The 23,738-nt window shown below is 59.9% G+C and overlaps 3 protein-coding genes across 3 annotated transcripts; 1 reads left to right on the top strand and 2 right to left on the bottom strand.

The window, feature by feature from the left end:
- Nucleotides 1–374: 374 nt before the first annotated feature.
- On the bottom strand, nt 375–5,209 carry PGLYRP2 (peptidoglycan recognition protein 2). Its single transcript, XM_082299411.1, has 5 exons — nt 4,795–5,209; nt 2,650–3,507; nt 1,835–2,045; nt 732–1,053; nt 375–654 (listed from the first exon to the last, which is right to left on the bottom strand). Exons 1-5 carry the CDS (start codon nt 4,844–4,846, stop codon nt 652–654), a joined length of 1,446 nt encoding a protein of 481 aa, XP_082155537.1. The 5' UTR covers nt 4,847–5,209; the 3' UTR covers nt 375–651.
- Nucleotides 5,210–5,997: 788 nt separating this feature from the next.
- Nucleotides 5,998–12,748, bottom strand: LOC309583581 (uncharacterized protein). Its single transcript, XM_082299324.1, has 5 exons — nt 12,632–12,748; nt 11,115–12,447; nt 9,822–9,831; nt 8,638–8,782; nt 5,998–8,452 (listed from the first exon to the last, which is right to left on the bottom strand). The coding sequence occupies exons 1-5, from the start codon at nt 12,684–12,686 to the stop codon at nt 6,606–6,608; spliced, it is 3,390 nt and encodes a 1,129-aa protein (XP_082155450.1). The 5' UTR covers nt 12,687–12,748; the 3' UTR covers nt 5,998–6,605.
- A 1,873-nt stretch (nt 12,749–14,621) lies between these two features.
- Nucleotides 14,622–22,016, top strand: RDH8 (retinol dehydrogenase 8; the record flags this gene model as incomplete). Its single annotated transcript, XM_082299323.1, has 6 exons — nt 14,622–14,727; nt 15,947–16,108; nt 16,816–16,995; nt 17,817–17,910; nt 19,610–19,793; nt 21,768–22,016. The coding sequence occupies 6 exons, from the start codon at nt 14,622–14,624 to the stop codon at nt 21,990–21,992; spliced, it is 951 nt and encodes a 316-aa protein (XP_082155449.1). The 3' UTR covers nt 21,993–22,016.
- Between the last annotated feature and the right edge of the window lie 1,722 nt (nt 22,017–23,738).

The raw sequence follows: 23,738 nt of genomic DNA, 5'->3' as shown, positions 1-23,738 counted from the left end.
CTCCTCCTCCTCCTCCTTCTCCGGCCCTGCCCCGGGAGGTGATGCCGCTGCTCCCGCCGGTGACACCGCGGGGACACCGCGGGTCGCCCCTGCAAGGGACTGAGGGGTGGCGGTGGCTCCTGGAGTCCCCCCCCGAAATGATGGGTGGGGGTCCCGCGGTGGTGCGGGTGGAAATTTGGGGGGTGGGTGCTCATTTACGGGGGTTTGGGGTCTCCAGGGTGGCCCCCAGTCGCTCCCGATGTCCCCTCCCAGCACCTCAAAGCCACCTCCAGCCCGTGCCTCAGTTTCCCCCCTGCTCTGCAGGGACCACCCGGACCTCATGTTCTGGAATTGGGTTTATTTTGGGGGGGGGTTGGGGCTGCTGGGATGGGCTGCTGGGCCAGTGGGGTGGGCCAGGATGTGGCCAGGCTGGTGGTCATCTGGGCTGGGGGCTTGCCAGGCTGGGGGGCTGCAGGGCCAGGGACCATCCAGAGCAGAGTCCAGCTGGGATCCATGGGTTTAGTGTCCATCCAGACCAGGGTCCAGCTGGGATCCATCAGACCAACATCTGCTGGACCAGTGTCCATCCACACTGGGCTGGTGTCCATCTAGACCAGTGTCCAACTTTTCCCGTCCCCGTCCTGCCCAGCCCAGCCCAGCCAGAGCCGCTCCTCACTGCAGAGTGGACAAGACCCATGGTCAGTCCCAAGATGACCCCAAACCCCATCCCGCCCACCCCACTGGTCACCCACCCCGAGCCCCGGGGCCACCGGTGTCCCCTGGAAGCCGGGCCAGCTCTGGATCTCCTGGAAGAGGGCGTTGCCGGGGCAGTCGGTGTGGCCGAGCTGGCGGTGGCCGCGCAGGGTGAAGTCCGGCCGGACGTGGCCGGAGCGGACGGCGCAGGGCAGGAGCTGGTCCCGCACCAGGGCCAGGGTGTCGGGGTCCGGCAGGGTGGCCGTGAAGTCGCCGACGATGCCAATGCCAAAGCCTCGGGTGTTGTAGCCCTTGGTGTGGGCACCCACCCAGTGCCACCCGCGGCCCTCGTACAGGTACCCGTCCGAGCCCACCACGAAACTGCGAGGACACAACGGGGACAGTGAGGGGACAATGAGGGGACAGTGGAGGGACAGTGAGGGGGCAGTGAGGGGACAGTGAGGGGGCAGTGAGGGGGCAGTGAGGGACAGTGAGGGGGAAGTGAGGGGAGAGTGAGGGGGCAGTGAGGGGACAGTGGGGGACAGTGAGGGGACAGTGAGGGGGCAGTGAGGGACAGTGAAGGGGCAGTGAGGGACAGTGAGGGACAGTGAGGGGACAGTGAGGGGGGACAGTGAGGGGCAGTGAGGGACAGTGGGGGGACAGTGAGGGGGCAGTGAGGGACAGTGGGGGGACAGTGAGGGGACAGTGAGGGGGGACAGTGAGGGGGCAGTGAGGGGAGAGTGAGGGGGCAGTGAGGGGACAGTGGAGGGACAGTGAGGGGGCAGTGAGGGGACAGTGAGGGGGCAGTGAGGGACAGTGAGGGGACAATGAGGGGACAGTGGTGGGGACAGTGAGGGGGCAGTGAGGGACAGTGGGGGACAGTGAGGGGACAATGAGGGGACAGTGGGGGACAGTGGTGGGGACAGTGAGGGACAGTGGAGGGACAGTGAGGGACAGTGAGGGGACAGTGGAGGGACAGTGATGGGGAATGCAGGGGGACAGTGATGGAGACCACGGAAGGTGACGGAGACCAATGGGGGTGACAGGGGCTGTGAGGGGTGACAATGGGGGTGGCAGTGCCCACAGGGGGACAATAACCCACCCCACAGGGGGGTGCCCGGGCCCATGGGAGGTGACAGGAACCAGAGGGGGTGACGGTGACCTGTAGCCGATGTCGTCCCAGCCGCGGGTGTCCTGGTGGAAGCGCTGCATGTCCCTCATGGCGCGGCCGCAGGCGCCAAAGGTCCGGCAGGGCCACGCCGGCTCCAGGGTGTGGTGCAGGAACACCGAGCCCAGCGGGGGCCGCAGCAGGGATGGGGTGCCCCGGTAGGGACGGGCCCCCCACAGGCAGCGGGGCACGATGGCCGGGCACTCTGCCAGGACAATGGGATGGAGGTGTCCCCTGAGATCTTGGGGACATGGGGGGACAAGGAACTCCTTGGGGACACAGCAGAGGCCTTGCGGGGACAAGAAGCTCCTTGGGGACATGGTAAGAGTCCATGTGGGGACAAGGGGCTGGACAGGTCCTTGGGGACACGGCAGTGTCCATGTGGGGACGGTGGCGTTTGTCCGGCTGAAGGACCCTCCTGGGACTCATCGAGGGGACAGGGAGGTGGCCGGTGTCCAGTGGACACAGTGGTGGCCATCCAGAGGACATGGAGGTGGTCGGTGTCCAGCGGACACAGTGGTGGCCATCCAGAGGACATGGAGGTGGCCAGTGTCCAGCGGACACAGTGGTGGCCATCCAGGACACACAGTACTGGCCACCCAAGGGACGTGGTGGTGGCCCCTTCCACACCCTCTCCCCACCTTTGTGGGGTGACAACCCCCATTTGTGCAGTGACAACTGCCATTTGGGAGGTGACAACCCCCTTTCGGGGTGACAACCCCATTCAGGGGGTGACACCCCTGTCTGGGAGGTGACAACCCCGTTTAGGGGGTGCCACCCCCACTCAGGAGGTGCCACCCCGCCCGTACCCACGTAGCGCTCGCTGAACTCCCGCGCCGCCCAACGAGCCACGGTCGCCACCTCCTGTGTCCCCACGTCCCTCAGCAGCTCCGGGATGGGCGACAGCGTCCTCAGCAGCCCCAAAATCGCCGCCACCTCCTTCTCCAGACGTTCCCGTCCCACCAGCGCCCCAAAATCCCGGCGCCGATAACTGCTGGGAGGTCTCCCTGCTTCTGAGCCATTCCCGGTCCCGTAGTAGCCCCGGAGCAGTTCGGCCACCGGGAGAGGTTCCCGGGCCAGCTGCGCCCCCAGGACCACCCCATCCATGGCCCCGACGGCCACAGGGTCGGGGACAGGGGATGGGGGACCCCTCAAGGTGTAATTTTGGGGGTTCTCCACATCGTCCCAGCAGCCATCGGGTCCCAGCGCGGTGGTGTTGCTGTCACCCCCCCGCGCCAGAAGGAAGGATGTCCCCAAAGCCTCGGCGATGGTGACAGCCAAGAGGGGGTCGGCGGGTGGGTCCAGGGTGGGGAGGGGTTGCCCAACCCCCCCGGATCTCAGCCCCACCTCCATGCCGGCCAGGAGCGGACCGAGGGCCACCGTGGAGCCGTCAGGGGCCAGCACCGCCCCGAGCTCCGGTGTCGCCGGGTCGTGGCGGAGGAGCTCGGTCAGGAGCTGCCACTGGCCCGCGGTGACAACCGGGGGGCGTTCGGGGGTCCCGGGGGGCTCGCCCAGCACTGCCCGGCAGCCCGGGGTGCTGCAGACCCCCAGCCCCCTCGCCAAGGCCATGGTGGTGCCGGGGGAGCCGCCCCGGGCTGGGGACTCGAGAGCGTCCAGGATGTCAAGCAGCGAGTCCATGTGGCGTGGGGGGACAGCTGGGGACACACCTGGGGGGACAGCGGCCGGGGGGTGAGGGGAGTTAAGGGGTCAGAGGGGGTTGGAGGGGGGGGATGCACCCAAAAATGTGCCGAAAGCAAGGGGAGGGCACCTAAAATAGGGGGGAAAGATCCAAAATAAGGGGAAAGGACCCAAAAGAGGGGGAAAGGATCCAAAATAAGGCGAAAGGACCCAAAAGAGGGAGAAAGGATGCAAAATAAGGGGAAAGGACCCAAAAGAGGGAGAAAGGATCCAAAATAAGAGGAAAGGACCCAAAAGAGGGGGAAAGGATCCAAAATAAGGCGAAAGGACCCAAAAGAGGGAGAAAGGATGCAAAATAAGAGGAAAGGACCCAAAAGAGGGGGAAAGGATGCAAAATAAGAGGAAAGGACCCAAAAGAGGGGGAAAGGATGCAAAATAAGAGGAAAGGACCCAAAAGAGGGGGAAAGGATGCAAAATAAGAGGAAAGGACCCAAAAGAGGGGGAAAGGATGCAAAATAAGAGGAAAGGACCCAAAAGAGGGGGAAAGGATGCAAAATAAGAGGAAAGGACCCAAAAGAGGGGGAAAGGATGCAAAATAAGAGGAAAGGACCCAAAAGAGGGGGAAAGGATGCAAAATAAGAGGAAAGGACCCAAAAGAGGGGGAAAGGATGCAAAATAAGGCGAAAGGACCCAAAAGAGAGAGAAAGGACCCAAAATAAGGGGAAAGGACCCAAAAGAGGGAGAAAGGATCCAAAATAAGAGGAAAGGACCCAAAAGAGGGGGAAAGGACCCAAAAGAGGGGGAAAGGACCCAAAAGAGGGAGAAAGGACCCAAAATAAGGGGAAAGGACCCAAAAGAGGGGGAAAGGATCCAAAATAAGGGGAAAGGACCCAAAAGAGGGGGAAAGGATCCAAAATAAGGAGAAAGGACCCAAAAGAGGAGGAAAGGATCCAAAATAAGGGGAAAGAACCCAAAAAAGAGGGGAAGGACCCAAAATAAGAAGGACCCAAAAGAGGGGGAAAGGACCCAAAAGAGGGGGAAAGGATCCAAAATAAGGGGAAAGGACCCAAAAGAGGGGGAAAGGATCCAAAATAAGGGGAAAGGACCCAAAAGAGGGGGAAAGGATCCAAAATAAGGCGAAAGGACCCAAAAGAGGGGGAAAGGACCCAAAAGAGGGGGAAAGGATCCAAAATAAGGGGAAAGAACCCAAAAAAGAGGGAAAGGACCCAAACCCAGAGGACAAAGGGTGTCGTGGGATGTCGTGGGGTGTCACGGGGTGTCGTGGGGTGTCACGGGGTGTCGTGGGGTGTCCCTACCTGTGCCGGGGCGGGCGCAGACGCTCAGCGCCAGGAGCAGCCACGGGAACATCCTGCGGGACACGGGGAGACCCAAAGGACACAGAAATGTCCTGCGGGACACGGGGGACACCCTGCGGGACACGGGGACACCCTGCGGGACACGGGGACACCCTGCGGGACACGGGGAGACCCAAAGGACACAGAAATGTCCTGCGGGACACGGGGGACACCCTGCGGGACACGGGGACAGGACCTCGGGGACTTTGGCCCCGCTGGGGGCGGGGGACAGGGACGTCGGGGGAGGGGCGGGGACACACGGAAGGGGATGGGGACACACGGAAGGGGACAGCGACACACGGAAAGGGATGGGGACACACGGAAGGGGACAGGGACACACGGAAAGGGATGGGGACACACGGAAGGGGACAGGGACACACGGAAGGGGATGGGGACACACGGAAGGGGACAGGGACACACGGAAGGGGATGGGGACACACGGAAGGGGATGGGGACACACGGAAGGGGACAGGGACACACGGAAGGGGATGGGGACACACGGAAAGGGACGGGGACACACGGGAGGGGATGGGGACACACGGAAGGGGACGGGGACACGCAGGAGGGGATGGGGACACACGGAAGGGGACGGGGACACACGGAAGGGGACAGGGACACACGGGAGGGGACGGGGACGCATGGGAGGGGACAGGGACGGTGACACATGGAGGGGAAGGGACACGATGCTACCAGGACACACATCAGGGGGACAATGTCGCCGCACCGCTGCCACCAGGACGTGTCCGGTGACACCCAGCACGGGGCCACGTGACCCCACAGGTGACACTGACCCTTGCCCTGTTCCCAGGCTGAGGTCCCCTGGGCGCAGTGGCCCTGGGCACCTCCACGCTGGCCCTGCAGCTGTGGTGGCTCTGGGACACCCTGGTGGCTGTCACCCGCTTCTGGGCCACTTGTCACCAGCTGAACATCCTGCTGGGTGGTGATATTCACCTGGGACACCGCGGTGGTGACAGTGGGGACGTGGTGGCAGGAACCGCATCGGGCAGCGCTTGGCCGTGGCCGAGACGATGGTGGTGGTGGCACCGTGGTGGCACCAGCGCTGTCCCAGTTTGTGCCCCCGTATGTTCCCCACCTCCCCATCCATTTCCATGTCCGCCCACGTCCCCACCCATGGTCATGTCCCCATCCATGCCCCCCATGTCCCCATCCATGTCTTAGTCTGACATCTTTATTTTTAGCCCAGTTTCAGGTGTTTCAAACGGATGAACAGAAAACAAAAGAAAACCAAGGCCAAACCAAAAGGATTTCCGTGTCCGTGCCAGCTGAGCACCCACGTGCTTGGGTGGGTGGGAAGAACCTTTTTTGGAGGGGTTTCCACCCCAATGTCTCCAAAATCGTGGGTTTTGCCCCAATCAATCCCCATATGGCTGTGGAAGATGCCCATGGGCCAGAGAGATTAAAAACGAGGGATTTAGGTTGGAGAAGACCTCCAAGGACATCCAGCGTTGCTTGATGCCACCAAAAGATGCAAAAGGTGAGATTTCCTGAGGTTGGAAGATGACAAATCCGCTCTCCCCAACAGATTTCAGATGTTCGTCGGTGGATGAGCCCAGGTGCCCACGGGGAGCCAGGAAGAGGCGGAGCCCCCCAGCCTGGTGCCTTCCCAACACGGATCAGCGGCACCACGGATCTCCGGGGCTCTGCCCAACGGGGGTCACTGGGGATCATCCAACGCCGATCCTCCCACGGGGGATGGGGCTGGAGCAGCGCACGAAGCTCTTCCCACACTCGGGGCACTCGCAGGGCTTCCCTTAGCGGTGCCTTTGTTGGTGTTTGGTCAAGCCAGATTTCTGTGAGAAGCTCTTCCCACACTCGGGGCACTCGTAGGGCCTCTCCCCGGTGTGGATGCGCCGGTGGGTGACGAGCGTGGAGTTTTGCTTGAAGCTCTTCCCACACTCGGGACACTCGTAGGGCCTCTCCCCGGAGTGGAGGCGCCGGTGGGCGACGAGGGTGGAGTTTACCTTGAAGCCCTTCCCGCAGTCGGGGCACTTGTAGGGCCTCTCCCCGGTGTGGATGCGCCGGTGCTTGATGAGGGTGGAGTTTTCCTTGAAGCCCTTCCTGCAGTCGGGGCAGCGGAAGGGCCTCTCATCCGTGTAGATGCGCTGGTGCCGGAGGAGACGAAAGCTGGTGTGAAACCTCTTCCCACACTGGGGACACTCGTAGGGCCTCTCCCCGGTGTGGATCCTCTGGTGGACAGTCAGGTTGGAACTGCAGCTGAAGCTCTTCCCACACACCCCACACTCGTAGGGCCTCTCCCCGGTGTGGATCCTCTGGTGGTTGATCAGGATGAAGCCCTGGCTGAAGCTCTTCCCACACTCCCCACACTCGTAGGGCCTCTCCCCAGTGTGGATCCGCTGGTGGACAATCAGACTGGCGCTCTTGCTGAAGCTCTTCCCACACTTGGGACACTCGTAGGGCCTCTCCCCAGTGTGGATCCTCTGGTGGACGATCAGGCCAGACCTCTGCCTGAAGCTCTTCCCACACTCCCCACACTCAAAGGGCCTCTCCCCGGTGTGGACGCGCTGGTGGGCGATGAGGGTGGAGTTTTGCTTGAAGCCCTTCCCGCACTCGGGGCAGCTGAAGGGCCTCTCATCCGTGTGGATGCGCTGGTGCTGGAGGAGAGTGGAGCTGGTCCGAAACCTCTTCCCGCAGTCGGGGCACTCGTAGGGCCTCTCCCCAGTGTGGATCCTCTGGTGCCGGAGAAGAGCTGAGCTGGTCGGAAACCTCTTCCCACACTCCCCACACTCATGGGGCCTCTCCCCAGTGTGGATGCGCCGGTGGGCAACGAGGGTGGAGTTTTGCTTGAAGCCCTTCCCGCACTCGGGGCAGTAGAAGGGCCTCTCATCCGTGTGAACGCGCCGGTGCTTGAGGAGATCAGTGCTGGTCGGAAACCTCTTCCCACACTCCCCACACTCGTAGGGCATTTCCCCAGTGTGGATCCTCTGGTGGACGATCAGGTTGGACCTGCAGCTGAACCTCTTCCCACACTCCCCACACGCGTAGGGCCTCTCCCCAGTGTGGATCCTCTGGTGGACGATGACTCTGGAGCGGTCTCTGAAGCTCTTCCCACACTCCCCACACTCGTATGGCCTCTCCCCAGTGTGGATCCGCTGGTGGTTGATGAGTCTGGAGTGGTCTCTGAAGCCCTTCCCACACTCCCCACACTCGTAGGGCCTCTCCCCCGTGTGGATCCTCTGGTGGATAATGAGTCTGGAGCGGTCTCTGCAGCTCTGCCCGCACTCCCCACACTCGTAGGGCCGTTCCCCAGTGTGGACTGTCCAGTGGCGGATGAGATGAGATCTCTGGCTGAAGCTCTTCCCACATTCCGAGCACCTGTGGGGCTTCTCCCCAGCGTGGGGCTGCTCATGGACCCCCAGCTCCGAGCTCCGGCCGCATCTCCAGCCGCCTTCCCGGCCCAGCGAGGCTCCTTCCTCCTCAGAGCTCCTTGGGCTGCGTTTGCAGCCCCTCCTCCTGCGGCATCTCCGGGGCTTTTCCTCCCCGTTGCATTCCTGCGCCGTGGAGCCGCTCAAAACGGCCTCTCCCACCAGCTTCTGCCGCGGGCATTTGTCCTCCCTGGGCTCCGTGCTCAGCTCCTTGTCTGGGGGAGGAAGGACAAGCAGAGGATGGCATCTGCCTCCGTGCCACAGGGAAGGGGAAGGAGATCCCCCCAGTCCGTCCCCGGCAGGACGGCATCAGCAGCGGGGTTGTCCTGCAGCCGGGGGCGATGCTGGGCTGGGAGATGGAGCAGGAGAGAGGGGAAACGGGCACTGACTTCCTCCTCACCTGCCTGCGGCTCCCGGGCCATCTTCCCCTTCCTCGCGGCCTCCTCCTCCTCCATCCGGCCGCACCTTGGCGATGCCAAATCCTGCTCGGGGGGAAAACGAGGCCTGAGCGCCTTGGGTTTGGTGCTGCCCAAGCCCGAGCCCAGCTCGAGAAGTCCCCGCCCCGTTCAGCCTCGGGGGGCCCGGAGCCCGCTCATCTCCAGCCTCCCCCACCCCTCCAGGCTGCCGGGGCTCCCGCGGCTCCGGGATCGCCCCTTCGGCTCTCCCCACTCCGCGGCTCCCGCCTTCCACCCCCCGCCTCTCCCGGGATCCCCAAAACCGGCATCGCCCCCACACCCCCCCAAGGCGCATCTGCGCCTCAGCTTTGGGCTCCTGCAAGCTCCCAACATCGCCTGCCCCGCGACAAAGCCCCCGGAGAGCCCCGATGGATTTGGGGCGAGCTCCCCCTCCCCGCTCGCCTCGGGATGCGGCGGGGGCGATGCTGCCGGAGCCGGGGCAGCTGCGGCCTCAGCGGCCGGGCGGGGGAACCGCGCGCTTCTGCTGCTGCTCCTCCTCTTCCTGCTCCTCCGCCTCCTGCTCCTCCTCTTCCTCTTCCTCCTCCTGCTCCTCCCTCCTCTTCCTCCCGCGGCTCCTCCGCTCCCGCCCCGGCCCGGGCACGTTCCCACACCCCAAAGCAGCCGCGCTGTGCCCGGGGCGGCTCCCAAAGCGGCCCCGCCCCGCGCGGCACTGCGAGCACTACTGGGAGCACTGGGAGCGGCACCGGCAGCACCGGGAAGGAACTGGGAGCACGAGCCCTCCCAGTGCGGCTCTTCCTGGGAGCACTGGGAGGGAACTGGGAGGAAACGGGGACCCGGGGCGGCCGCAGCCGGTGCTGGGCGTGGCCACCGGGAGGGCGGGGTTATGCAAATCAGGGCGCGATTCCGCGCGGTGATTGGTGGGCGCCGGTGGGCGGGGCCGGGGCGAGGGCGGCGGCGTCCGGTGAGAGGGGCCCGGGACAGGGAATGGAAAATTGGGAACGGGAATGGAATGGAATGGGACCGGGAATGTGGGACCGGGAATGTGGGACCGGGAATGTGGGAATGGGAATGTGAGACCGAGAATGGGGAGGGGACCGGGAATGGGGGACCGGGACAGACAATGGGAATGGGACCGGGAACGGGATCCGGTCCGGGATGGGAGCGGGACGGGACTGGCACTGGGGGGACACATAAATGGGGGGAGGAGTGACAGCGGGGAGAGCGGGATCGTGGACAGGCGACCCCGGGAACAGGGACGGGGGACATGGGGACAGGTCCAGGGCAGGGGGTCCTTGAGCAGCTGCCCCAGAACCTCCGCCAGGGTCTCCCAGCGCAGCCGGAGCCGCTCGGCCTGGGGTGCCCAAAGCCCTGAGCGACCCCCAAGTCCCTCCCAGGAACCCCCAACTCCCTCCAAGCCGGCATCCCCCAGATCCCCTGGAAGATCCCCCCACGTGCCCATCTGCTTCTCAGTTCAACGTCTTTATTTTTATCCCGAGTTTGGGTGTCTGGAAAGGACAAAGAGAAACGAAAAGAAAGTCAAGGCCACGGGGAGCCAGGAAGAGGCAGAGCCCCCCAGCCTGGTGCCTTCCTGTTGGAGAGGATGAAAATTTGGCAAGAACGTGGCACAGGCTCGTCGGCTTGGCAGAAAGAGCTCTGAATGTACAAACTGGGGATGAGACAGAACCGAAAGCAAGTTTTGATACAGAGCAAAAGATGTTCTGCTGAACCAGTGATCACTGAATAACGGAGACGGCAAAGGTCGGAGATGAGTGCGAAGGAGATTTTTATGATTACGACCAAGGTGTAGGACTACAAACAAAGGCGTGTTCTTCACCACGTAAATGAGTCTCAGGAAGAGCATAAGTAAATAGAAAACAGGTTTTTACCAAAAAGAGAGATATGGCAGGCAAACGAGAAATGTCCATGTGGCAGGCAGAAGAAAGGTCTGAGAATTTTGCACTGGACGCTTAAGTTGTAACTTACTCACTCTTGGGATTGAATAATAATGACTAAAATATGATAATGAGAGTAGCTGTGATAGGCTGTGGGCAGATGTAAAGGTGCTGTGTACGGTGCTTAGTGGTCGTCATGGATTGAGATACTCAGCAAAGAAAGGTAAATAACGCTTTGTAACTTGAACAGAAAGCGGCTCCAGGTGTGCCCAGAGCTGTAGGTGACAGCTGCAGGGCTGGCTCTGGCCACCCACTCCCTGAGCTGCTGGAACTTTGGCTGTGCAATAAACAGCTTTCGAGAGAGCTGCCCGACGTGCAGACATCCTTCGTGAGCACTTCTCCTGTATCTTCCCAACACGGATCAGCGGCACCACGGATCTCCGGGGCTCTGCCCAACGGGGGTCACTGGGGATCATCCAACGCCGATCCTCCCACGGGGGATGGGGCTGGAGCAGCGCACGAAGCTCTTCCCGTGCTCGGGGCACTCGCGGCGCTTCCCTCAGCGGTGCCTTTGTTGGTGTTGGGTCAAGTGGTAGCTCTGTGAGAAGCTCTTCCCACACTCGGGGCACTCGTAGGGCCTCTCCCCGGTGTGGACGCGCCGGTGCACGAGGAGAGCGGAGCTGGTCTGAAACGTCTTCCCACACTCGGGGCACTCGTAGGGTCTCTCCCCAGTGTGGATCCTCTGGTGGTTGATCAGGCTGAAGCCCTGGCTGAAGCTCTTCCCACACTCCCCACACTCGTAGGGCCTCTCCCCCGTGTGGATTCTCTGGTGGCTGATGAGGCCGGACCTCTGGCTGAAGCTCTTCCCGCACTCCCCACACTCGAAGGGCCTCTCCCCGGTGTGGACGCGCCGGTGGGCGATGAGGGTGGAGTTTTGCTTGAAGCCCTTCCCGCACTCGGGGCAGCTGAAGGGCCTCTCCCCGGTGTGAACTCGCTGGTGCTGGATGAGAGTGGAGCTGGTCCGAAATCTCTTCCCGCAGTCGGGGCACTCGTAGGGCCTCTCCCCAGTGTGGCTCCGCTGGTGCTTGACGAGATTGGACCTGTTCTGATACCTCTTCCCACACTCGGAACACTCGTACGGCCTCTCCCCGGTGTGCGTCCGCTGGTGCTTGAGGAGATCAGAGCTGATCTGAAACCTCTTCCCACACTCGCCACACTCGTAGGGCCTCTCCCCGGTGTGGCTGCGCCGGTGGGCGACGAGGTGCGAGTTGTACTTGTAGCCCTTCCCGCAGTCGGGGCAGCGGAAGGGCCTCTCCTCCATGTGAACACGCTGGTGCTTGAGGACATCGGTGCTCCATGGAAACCTCTTCCCACACTTGGGACACTCGTAGGGCCGTTCCCCGGTGTGCATCCGCTGGTGCTGGATCAGGCTGGAGCTGTGTCTGAACCTCTTCCCACATTCCCCACACTCGTAGGGCCTCTCCCCCGTGTGGATCCTCTGGTGGACGATCAGGTGGGAGCTCCACCTGAAGCTCTTCCCACAGTCCCCACACTCGTAGGGCCAGTCCCCTCTGTGGATTTTCCTGTGGTGGAGGAGATGGGAGCTCTGGCTGAAGCTCTTCCCACATTCTGAGCACTTGTGGGGCTTCTCCCCAGCATGGGGCTGCTCATGGACCCCCAGCTCCGAGCTCCGGCTGCAGCTCCGGCCGCTTTCCCGGCCCAGCGAGGCTCCTTCCTCCTCAGAGCTCCTTGGGCTGCGTTTGCAGCCCCTCCTCATGCGGCATCTCCGGGGCTTTTCCTCCCCGTTGCATTCCTGCACCGTGGAGCCGCTCAAAACGGCCTCTCCCACCAGCTTCTGTCGCGGGCATTTGTCCTCCCTGGGCTCCGTGCTCAGCTCCTTGTCTGGGGAGGAAGGACAAGCAGAGGATGGGATTTGCCTCCGTGCCACAGGGAAGGGCAGGGAGATCCCCCCAGTCCGTCCCCGGCAGGACGGCATCGGCAGCAGGGCTGTCCTGCAGCCGGGGGCGATGCTGGGCTGGGAGATGGAGCAGGAGAGAGGGGAAAGGGCCACTGACTTCCTCCTCACCTGCCTGCGGCTCCCGGGGCATCTTCCCCTTCCTCGCGGCCTCCTCCTCCTCCATCCGGCCGCGCCTTGCCGATGCCAAATCCTGCTCGGGGGGAAAACGAGGCCTGAGCGCCTTGGGTTTGGTGCTGCCCAAGCCCGAGCCCAGCTCGAGAAGTCCCCGCCCCGTTCAGCCTCGGGGGGCCCGGAGCCCGCTCATCTCCAGCCTCCCCCACCCCTCCAGGCTGCCGGGGCTCCCGCGGCTCCGGGATCGCCCCTTCGGCTCTCCCCACTCCGCGGCTCCCGCCTTCCACCGCCCGCCTCTCCCGGGATCCCCAAAACCGGCATCGCCCCCACACCCCCCCAAGGCGCATCTGCGCCTCAGCTTTGGGCTCCTGCAAGCTCCCAACATCGCCTGCCCCGCGACAAAGCCCCCGGAGAGCCCCGATGGATTTGGGGCGAGCTCCCCCTCCCCGCTCGCCTCGGGATGCGGCGGGGGCGATGCTGCCGGAGCCGGGGCAGCTGCGGCCTCAGCGGCCGGGCGGGGGAACCGCGCGCTTCTGCTGCTGCTCCTCCTCTTCCTGCTCCTCCGCCTCCTGCTCCTCCTCTTCCTCTTCCTCCTCCTGCTCCTCCCTCCTCTTCCTCCCGCGGCTCCTCCGCTCCCGCCCCGGCCCGGGCACGTTCCCACACCCCAAAGCAGCCGCGCTGTGCCCGGGGCGGCTCCCAAAGCGGCCCCGCCCCGCGCGGCACTGCGAGCGCTACTGGGAGCACTGGGAGCGGCACCGGCAGCACCGGGAAGGAACTGGGAGCACGAGCCCTCCCAGTGCGGCTCTTCCTGGGAGCACTGGGAGGGAACTGGGAGGAAACGGGGACCCGGGGCGGCCGCAGCCGGTGCTGGGCGTGGCCACCGGGAGGGCGGGGTTATACAAATTAAAGGAGAATTCCGCGCTGTGATTGGTGGTCGTAGATGGGCGTGGTTTTTGGAGTTGCGTGTGGTTTCCCGCCGTGTGCTTCTGGTGGGCGTGGTTATGTAAAATACGAGGAACCGGCTCGGTGATTTTTGGATTGTGGGCGTGGTTATGTAAATCAAGCAGTTACATCGCGGTTATTTGTTGTTCTTGTGGGCGGGGCTATGCAAATTAGAGGCCGGTCCGCGTTTTATTGTTGAGATGGTGTCCGGTGTCCGGTCCCGGAGCTGGGAGTCCGGTCCGGGGGGTGTCCGGTGTCCGGTCCCGGAGCTGGGAGTCCGGTCCGGGGGGTGTCCGGTGTCCGGTCCCGGAGCGCAGAACTCGCTCTGGCCGCTCGGGGAGGGGAAGTTTCGGGGTCCCCAGAGTCCCCTGGGGTGGGGAGGGGGCGGATTTTGGGGTTCCCAGGAGAGGGGGGCCGCCCCCCCCGAGCTCCCCCCACACTTTGTGCTGTCCCCAAGAATTTTCCCAAATCTCCCCCCATCCCGGGGGCGCGGACCCCCATCCTAATCCCGGTCCCGATCCCGGGGGTGGCTGACCCCGATCCCGACCCCGATCCTAATCCCAATCCTGATCCCGATCCCGGGGGCGTCTGACCCCGATCCCGACCCCGATCCTAATCCCAATCCTGATCCCGATCCCGGGGGCGGCTGACCCCGATCCCGCCCCCAATCCTGACCCCGATCCCGATCCCGATCCCGATCCCGATCCCGATCCCGATCCCGATCCCGATCCCGGGGGCGTCTGACCCCGATCCCGACCCCGATCCTAATCCCAATCCTGATCCCGATCCCGGGGGCGGCTGACCCCGATCCCGCCCCCAATCCTGACCCCGATCCCGACCCCGATCCTGACCCCGATCCCGATCCCGATCCCGGGGGCGTCTGACCCTGATCCCGACCCCGATCCTAATCCCAATCCCGATCCCGATCCCAGGGGCGGCTGACCCCGATCCCGCCCCCAATCCTGACCCCGATCCTTATCCCGGTGCCACGTGAGCGCTGATCCCGTTAAGAGCCTTTGCCCGGGGCGGGGGGGGGGTGACAGCCATGGCCGCCCCCCCGGCGCGCACTGTCCTGGTCACCGGCTGCTCCTCGGGCATCGGCCTGGCCGTGGCCGTGCGGCTCGCGCGGGACCCCCAGCGGCGCTACCTGGGTGAGGGGGGTGTCCCCAAAATGTCCCCAACACCGGAGGGTGAGGGGGGTGTCCCCAAAATGTCCCCAAGTCGGGAGGGGACACCCCGGGATTGTCCCCGACACCGGAGGGGGGACACGGGACGCACCGGGAGGGGACGGGGGGCACACCCCGGGATTGTCCCCGACACCGGAGAGGGTCCCCGACAGGATTTTGGGGGTGTCCCTAACGGGATTTTGGGTTTTTTTGGGCTCCCTGTCGGGATTTTGGGCTCGCAGTCCTGGCCACCATGCGGGACCTGTCGCGGCGGGTTTGGGGACGTTCCTGGTGCGGTTTTTGGGATCCCCGACAGGGTTTTGGAGTCCCTCATGGGATTTTTGGGGTTTTTTTGGGGGTCTCTGTCGGGATTTTGGGGGGTTTTTTTTGGGCTCCCTGTCAGGATTTTGGGCTCCCTGTCGGGATTTTGGGGGTTTTTTTTTGGGCTCCCTGTCGGGATTTTGGGGGGGTTTTTTTGGGCTCCCTGTCGGGATTTTGGGCTCCCTATCGGGATTTTGGGCTCCCTGTCGGGATTTTGGTTGTTTTTTTTTTTTGGGCTCCCTGTCGGGATTTTGGGCTCCCTGTCGGGATTTTGGGCTCGCAGTCCTGGCCACCATGCGGGACCTGTCGCGGCGGGTTTGGGGACGTTCCTGGTGCGGTTTTTGGGATCCCCGACAGGGTTTTGGAGTCCCTCATGGGATTTTTGGGGGTTTTTTGGGGGTCTCTGTCGGGATTTTGGGGTCGCAATCCTGGCCACCATGCGGGACCTGTCCCGGCGGGTTTGGGGGCGTTCCTGATAGGGATTTTGGGATCCCCGACAGGTTTTTGGAGTCCCTGTCGGGATTTGGGGCTTTTTGGGGGTCTCTGTTGGGATTTGGGGTTTTTTTTGGGGGTCTCTGTCGGGATTTTAGGGTCTCTGTCGGGATTTTGGAGTCCCTAACGGGATTTTGGGGTTTTTTTTTTTTTGGGCTCCCTGTCGGGATTTTGGGCTCCCTGTCGGGATTTTGGGGGGTTTTTTTTGGGCTCCCTGTCGGGATTTTGGGCTCCCTGTCGGGATTTTGGTTGTTTTTCTTTTTTGGGCTCTCTGTCGGGATTTTGGGCTCCCTGTCGGGATTTTGGTTGTTTTTCTTTTTTGGGCTCCCTGTCGGGATTTTGGGCTCCCTGTCGGGATTTTGGGCTCCCTGTCGGGATTTTGGGCTCGCAGTCCTGGCCACCATGCGGGACCTGTCGCGGCGGGGGCCACTGGAGGCGGCGGCCGGGGCCACCCTCGGGGACACCCTGCGGATCCTCCGGCTCGACGTCACCAGCGACAGCTCCGTGGCCGAGTGCCTGGCGGGGGTCCCGGGGGGGCGCGTGGACGTCGTGGGTGAGGGGTTTGGGGCATTTTGGGGCATTTTGGGGGGGTTTGTGGGCATTTCGGGGGCGTTTCGGCGAGAGGTCGGGGCTTTTGGGGGATTTTTGAGGCGTTTCTGGGGCAGGTTTGGGGCTGTTCCGCGGAGGGATTTGGAGCGGTTGGGGGATTTGGGGGCAGGTTTGGGAGTTTTCGGGGCATTTGGGGGCGTTTTTAGGGTGGTTTTGGGGGATTTGGGGGTGTTTGGGGGGGGGTTGGGGGCGTTTCGGGAGGGTTGGGGGAGTTTTGGGGCAGGTTTGGGGGATTTTGGCGTGGTTTTGGGGGGGTTTTGAGGCTTTTTGGGGCGGGTTACGGGTGGTTTTGGGGCAGTTTTGAGGTGGATTTGGGGCAGTTTTGGGGCGGATTTGGGGGATTTTGGGGCGGTTTGGGGGGGGGTTTGAGGCTTTTTGGGGCGGGTTACGGGTGGTTTGGGGGCAGTTTTGGGGCGGATTTGGGAGATTTTGGCTCCCTTTACCCCCCCCACCCCCGCACCCCCCCCAATGAACAACGCGGGGTAGGAAGGTGGGAGATTTTGGGCTGTCCCTGAGGTGAATTTTGGGCTGATTTTGTGGGGTTTGGGGCGGATTTTACGGGGTTTTGGGGAGGTTTGCGTTATCTCGGAGCCCCATCAGCGGATTTGGGGGGGGATTTCGGGGTTTTTTTTTTTGGGGTTTCCCTGGCAGTGAACAACGCGGGCGTGGGGCTGGTGGGGCCCCTGGAGAGCGCCACGGGGCCGCAGGTGCAGCGCGTGTTCGACACCAACGTTTTTGGGGTGCTGCGCCTGGTCCAGGCCCTGCTGCCCCAAATGAAGCAGCGCCGCAGCGGCCACATCGTGGTGGTCAGCAGCGTCATGGGGCTGCAGGGTGAGACCCCAAAATCCCCACCCAGGCACCCCAAAACACCCCCCGGGACCCCAAATCCCTGCCCTGGCACACCGAAATATCCCCCGGGACCTCGAAATATCCCCCGGGACCCCAAATCCCAACCCCGGCACCCCAAAATCCCCACCCAGCCACCCCAAATTATCCCCCGGAACCCCAAAATCCCCACCCCGGCACCCTAAATTATCCCCCGGGACCCCAAATCCCAACCCAGCCACCCCAAAATCCCCCCCGGCACCCCAAATTATCCCCCAAGGACCCCAAATCCCAACCCAGGCACCCCAAATTATCCCCTGGGACCCCAAATCCCAACCCCTGCACCCCAAAATCCCAACCCCGGCACCCCAAAATACCCCCCGGGACCCCAAATCCCAACCCAGCCACCCCAAATTATCCCCTGGGACCCCAAATCCCAACCCCTGCACCCCAAAATCCCCCCCGGCATCCCCGAGTCCTTCCCAGGACCCCCAAAATCCTCCTGGAGACCCCAAATCCACCCAAAACCCCCCCGGCACCCCCCAAACCCATCCCAGATCCCAAATTTTGGGTGGATCGAGACCCCAAACCCTTCCCCGAACCCTCCCAAAAAATTTTGGGGCTTCCCCGACCCCCCCGTCCCCCCTCAGGGGTGAATTTTAGGCCCCTCCCGGCCCCAAAACGGCTCCGAAAATCCCCCTTGGAGCCCCCTTGGAGCCCCCAAACCCTTCCCAGATCCCAAATTTTGGGGGGATCGAGACCCCAAACCCTTCCCCGAACCCCCCCAAAAATTTTGGGGCTCCCCCGACCCCCCCGTGCCCCCCCAGGGGTGGTTTTCAATGACATCTACGCCGCCTCCAAGTTCGCCGTGGAGGGGCTTTGCGAGAGCCTGGCGGTGCAGCTGCTGCAGTTCAACATCTTGTGAGTGCCCAAAACCCCCCGAAATCACCCCAAAATCCGATCCCCCGCAGCCCAGGATTCCCCAAATCCACCCCCTCTCAAAAAAAACCCGGAATCCCCCCCCCCAAAAAAAGCCCCAAAATGTCAAAATCTTCCCCCGAAACACTGAGAGGCCAAAAATCCCCTCGGAAAAAACCTTAAACATGCCCCAAAAAACCCCAAATTTCCCCCCAAAAAACCCACAAAAAACCCCCAAATCTCCCCCCCAAAAAAAACCCAAATCCCCCCCCCAAAAAACCACAAAAAAACCCCCCCAAATCCCCCCAAAAAAACCACAAAAACCCCCAAATACTTCCGAAAATAACAACCCCAAAATCCCCCCAAAACCCCCCAAAAACACAAAAAAACCCCCAAATCCCCCCCAACCCCACAAAAAACCCCAAATCCTTCCGAAAATAACAAAAAACCCCAAAAATCCCCCCCAACCCCCCCCAAGAAAATCCCCCAAAATCCAGTAAAATCCCCCAAATTCCCCAAAAGTCCCCCCAAAAATCCCCAAAAAATCCCCCAAAAATGCCCCAAAATCCCTTAAAAACCCCTCAAAAAATCCCCAAAATTCCCCAAAAATCCCTAAAAAAACCCCCCAAAATCCCTTAAAACCCCCCAAAAATCCCCAAAAAATGCCTTAAAAACCCCAAAAAAAAGCCTTAAAAATCCCCAAAAAATCCATTAAAAATCCCCAAAAATCCCCAAAAATCCCTTAAAATCCTATAAAAAAATCCCAAAAAATCCCTTAAAATCCTTTAAAAAACCCCAAAAAAATCCCTTAAAATCCTTTAAAAAAAACCCCAAAATTCCCTTAAAATCCTTTAAAAAAACCCAAAAAAATCCCTTAAAATCCTTTAAAAAAACCCCCAAAATTCCCTTAAAATCCTTTAAAAAAACCCAAAAAAATCCCTTAAAATCCTTTAAAAAAATCCCCAAAAAATCCCTTAAAATCCTTTCAAAAATCCCCAAAAAATCCCTTAAAATCCTTTAAAACTCCCCAAAAAATCCCAAAGAATCCCTTAAAACTCCCCAAAAAATCCCCAAAAATCCCTTAAAATCCTTTAAAAAAACCCCAAAAAATCCCTTAAAACTCCCCAAAAAATCCCTTAAAATCCTTTAAAAAAATCCAAAAATCCCTTTAAATCCTTTAAAAAATCCCCAAAAATCCCTTAAAACTCCCCAAAAAATCCCCAAAAAATCCCTTAAAACTCCCCAAAAATCCCTTAAAACTCCCCAAAAAATCCTTTCAAAAATCCCTTAAAATCCTTTAAAAAAAACCCCAAAAATCCCTTGAAATCCTTTAAAAAATCCCAAAAAATCCCTTAAAATCCTTTAAAAAAACCCCAAAAAATCCCTTAAAATCCTTAAAAAAAAACCCAAAAATCCCTTAAAACTCCCCAAAAAATCCCAAAAAATCCCTTAAAATCCTTTAAAAAAACCCCAAAAATCCCTTAAAATCCTTTAAAAAATCCCCAAAAAATCCCTTAAAATCCTTAAAAAAACCCCAAAAAATCCCTTAAAATCCTTTAAAAAATCCCAAAAAAATCCCTTAAAATCCTTAAAAAACCCCCAAAAAATCCCTTAAAATCCTTTAAAAAAACCCCAAAAAATCCCTTAAAATCCTTTCAAAAATCCCCAAAAATCCCCAAAAATCCCCAAATCCCATCCGCAGCGTGTCGCTGGTGGAGCCGGGCCCGGTGAACACGGAATTCGAGCGGAAGGTGCTGCAGGAGGTGGAAAAATCCGAATTCCCGGGAAGTGACCCCGAAACGCTGCGCTACTTTCGGGACGTTTACCTGCCCGCCGCGCGCCAGGTGTTCCACACCTTCGGCCAGAGCCCCGAGCACGTGGCGCAGGTGCGGATTTGGGGCATTTTGGGGCGTTTTGGGGATTTTGGGATTTTTTGGGGGATTTTTTGGGATTTTTTTGGGATTTTTTGGGGGATTTTTTAAGGGATTTTGGGGATTTTTTGGGATTTTTAAAGGGATTTTTGGAGGGTTTTTTTTATTTTTTTTAGGGGGTTTTTAGGGGATTTTTTGGGATTTTTGGGGGGGGGGTTTAGAGGATTTTTGGGTTTTTTGGGGATTTTTTTGGGTTTTTTTTAGGGATTTTTGAGGGATTTTGGGGATTTTTAAGGGATTTTTTTGGGGATTTTTTGGGATTTTTTGGGGGATTTTTGAGGGATTTTTTTGATTTTTAAGGGATTTTTTTGGTTTTTTTTAGGGATTTTTGAGGGATTTTTGGGATTTTTAAGGGGTTTTTTTGGGGATTTTTTGGGATCTTTTGGGGGATTTTTGAGGGATTTTTTAAGGGATTTTTGGGGGGATTTTTTTGATTTTGGGGGGACTTTGTAAGGGATTTTTTTGGATTTTGGGGGAATTTTGGGGGATTTTTTGGGGATTTTGGGGGGAATTTTTTAGAGATTTTTGGGGGGCTTTTAAGGGATTTTTTGGGGATTTTGGGGGGATTTTTGGAGGATTTTTGGGATTTTTTGGGGTTTTTTGGGATTTTTTTGGGAATTTTTAAAGGGATTTTTGGGGATTTTTTGGGGTTTTTTTTTGATTTTTGGGGGATTTTGGGGGGGGGATTTTTGAGGGATTTTTTGGGGTTTTTTTAGGGATTTTTTGGGATTTTTTAAGGGATTTTTTAGGGATTTTTGGGACTGTTTGGGGTTTTTATGGGGTTTTGGGGCAGTTCCCTGCCCCTGTCCCACCTGGAACTCGACACCTTCGGTCAGAGCCCCGAGCACGTGGCGCAGGTGCGGATTTGGGGCATTTTGGGGCATTTTGGGGATTTGGGGGTTTTTGGGGATTTTTTGGGATTTTTTGGGGATTTTTTGGGGGGATTTTTAAGGGATTTTTGGGAATTTTTTTTATTTTTTAAGAGATTTTCTGGGTTTTTTGGGGGGATTTTTGAGGGATTTTTGGGGGATTTTTTGGGAGGTTTTTTTTAAGGGATTTTTGGAGGATTTTGGGGATTTTTTTCGGGTTTTTTTTAAAGGATTTTAAGGGATTTTTAGAGATTTTTTGGGGGGTTTAAGGGATTTTTTGGGGTATTTTTGGGGGGTTTTTGGAGGATTTTTGGGATTTTTGGGGGATTTTTAAAGGATTTTTTGGGGGATTTTTTGGGGGGGTGGTTTAAGGTATTTTTGGGGATTATTTGGGATTTTTGGGGGATTTTGGGGGGGGGATTTGAGGCTTTTTTGAGCCTTTCTGGGTGGATTTTGGATGGATTTTGAGCATTTCCGAGCGGGGTTTTTGGGGTGTCCCCGACACAATTTTGGGGTCCCCATCACCTGTGCCCCCCCCCGGTCATTGGAGACCCCCCCGCCCCCATTTCTGGGGGAGATTTTGGGGGGATTTTTGTGGGGATTTGAGGCATTTTGAGCCTTTCTGGGTGGATTTTGAGCATTTCCGAGCGGGGTTTTTGGGGTGTCCCCGACACAATTTTGGGGTCCCCATCACCTGTGCCCCCCCCCGGTCATTGGAGACCCCCCCCGCCCCCATTTCTGGGGGAGATTTTGGGGGATTTTGTGGGGATTTTTGTGGGGATTTGAGGCATTTTGAGCCTTTCTGGGTGGATTTTGAGCATTTCCGAGCGGGGTTTTTGGGGTGTCCCCGACACAATTTTGGGGTCCCCATCACCTGTGCCCCCCCCCCGGTCATTGGAGACCCCCCCCGCCCCCATTTCTGGGGGAGATTTTGGGGGGATTTTTGGGGGGATTTGAGGCATTTTGAGCCTTTCTGGGTGGATTTTGAGCATTTCCGAGCGGGGTTTTTGGGGTGTCCCCGACACAATTTTGGGGTCCCCATCACCTGTGCCCCCCCCAGGCCATCGCGGAGGTGATCGGCGCCCCCCGCCCCCCGTTCCGGACCCCCACCAACCCCCTTTACTCGCCGCTGCTGGCGCTGCGCTTCGCCGACCCCCGCGGGGATTTGGGGGTGCGGAGCTTCCACCGCCTCCTCTGGGACCTCGGCCCCGTCTTCCACCTGAGCCTGGCGCTGCTGCGCTGCCTCACCTGCCGCTGCTGCCGCCGCCGCGTCACCCCCGTCTGAGGGGCACCCCAAAATTTGGGGGGCTGGGGGTCCCTGGAAGGGTCCTGGGGGGGGATTTGGGGCGAAATCGGAGCGGTTTGGGGGCGTTTCGGGGGGGTTTGGGGTCCTCAGGTGGCTCAGCTGTGGATTCAAAGCCACCCCCGTCTGAGGGGACCCCAAATTTGGGGGGCTGGGGGTCCCTGGAAGGGTCCTGGGGGGGATTTGGGCTGAAATCGGGCGGTTTGGGGGGATTTTGGGGCATTTTGGGGGGATTTTGGGGGGATTTGGGGGCGTTTCGGGGGGGTTTGGGGTCCTCAGGTGGCTCAGCTGTGGATTCAAAGTCACCCCCGTCTGAGGACACCCCAAAATTTGGGGGGCTGGGGGTCCCTGGAAGGGTTCTGGGGGGGATTTGGGCTGAAATCGGGGTTTGGGGGGATTTTGGGGCATTTTGGGGGGATTTGGGGGCATTTTGGGGGGATTTGGGGTCCTCAGGTGGCTCAGCTGTGGATTCAAAGCCACCCCCGTCTGAGGGGACCCCAAATTTGGGGGGGGTGGGGGTCCCTGGAAGGGTCCTGGGGGGGGATTTGGGCTGAAATCGGGGCTTTGGGGGGCATTTCGGGGGAATTTCGGGGGATTTGGGGGCATTTCGGAGGGATTCGGGGGGGTTTGGGGTCCTCAGGTGGCTCAGCTGTGGATTCAAAGCCACCCCCGTCTGAGGGGACCCCAAATTTGGGGGGCTGGGGGTCCCTGGAAGGGTTCTGGGGGGGATTTGGGGCGAAATCGGGGCTTTGGGGGGATTTTGGGGCATTTTGGGGGGATTTTGGGGGGATTTGGGGGCGTTTCGGGGGGGTTTGGGGTCCTCAGGTGGCTCAGCTGTGGATTCAAAGTCACCCCCGTCTGAGGACACCCCAAAATTTGGGGGGCTGGGGGTCCCTGGAAGGGTTCTGGGGGGGATTTGGGCTGAAATCGGGCGGTTTGGGGGGATTTTGGGGCATTTTGGGGGGATTTGGGGGCATTTTGGGGGGATTTGGGGTCCTCAGGTGGCTCAGCTGTGGATTCAAAGCCACCCCCGTCTGAGGACACCCCAAAATTTGGGGGGCTGGGGGTCCCTGGAAGGGTCCTGGGGGGGATTTGGGGCGAAATCGGGCGGTTTGGGGGGATTTTGGGGCATTTTGGGGGGATTTTGGGGGGATTTGGGGGCGTTTCGGGGGGGTTTGGGGTCCTCAGGTGGCTCAGCTGTGGATTCAAAGCCACCCCCGTCTGAGGGCACCCCAAAATTTGGGGGGCTGGGGGTCCCTGGAAGGGTCCTGGGGGGGATTTGGGCTGAAATCGGGGCTTTGGGGGGCATTTCGGGGGAATTTCGGGGGATTTGGGGGCGATTTCGGGTCTTTTGGAGGCGATTTCGGGAGTTTTTTCGGGGGGGTCTCAGCTGAGCCTGGGTGTCCTCAGGTGTCTCACCTTGTGAGGGGGATCCCCAAAAACGGGGAGGGGTCAGAGTCCTGAATTTGGGGAGGGGATTTTGGGGGCTCTGCCATAGCCGGGGGGGTCTTTGGGGGTGTCTCCATTAAAGCTGCCCCCCACAGCCGCCGCCTCGCTCTCACTGCCGCACCGGGCGCTTTGGGGGATCCCCGGGGGGTTCCGGGGAGGTTTTGGGGGTCCCTGGGGGGATTTTGGGGGTCCCTGGGGGGATTTTGGGGAGGGAACAAAACAGGCGGAACGCAGGTTCGGGAAACACTTCGCGCCCGGAGCGCCCGGAAGTGACACGCA

Source organism: Coloeus monedula (genome assembly GCF_965178545.1).
Source record: "Coloeus monedula genome assembly, chromosome: 31".
Lineage (NCBI taxonomy): Eukaryota > Metazoa > Chordata > Aves > Passeriformes > Corvidae > Coloeus > Coloeus monedula.
The sequence above is the reverse complement of the archived record's forward strand: the minus strand, read 5'-3'. Positions and strand labels throughout refer to the sequence as shown.

Bases quoted from the DNA above. Each gene is read 5' to 3' on its own strand.
- LOC309583581 (XM_082299324.1), bottom strand. From the start codon at position 12,686: ATGGAGGAGGAGGAGGCCGCGAGGAAGGGGAAGATGCCCCGGGAGCCG. The intron at 12,448-12,631 runs GTGAGGAGGAAG...CTTCCTCCCCAG, and splicing joins GCCCCGGGAGCCGCAGGCAG to ACAAGGAGCTGAGCACGGAG. The intron at 8,453-8,637 runs GTGAGGAGGAAG...TTCCTCCCCCAG, and splicing joins GGCCCGGGAGCCGCAGGCAG to ACAAGGAGCTGAGCACGGAG.
- PGLYRP2 (XM_082299411.1), bottom strand. From the start codon at position 4,846: ATGTTCCCGTGGCTGCTCCTGGCGCTGAGCGTCTGCGCCCGCCCCGGC. The intron at 3,508-4,794 runs GTAGGGACACCC...CTGTCCCCCCAG, and splicing joins CTGCGCCCGCCCCGGCACAG to GTGTGTCCCCAGCTGTCCCC. The intron at 1,054-1,834 runs GTCACCGTCACC...GTGTCCTCGCAG, and splicing joins TGGGACGACATCGGCTACAG to TTTCGTGGTGGGCTCGGACG.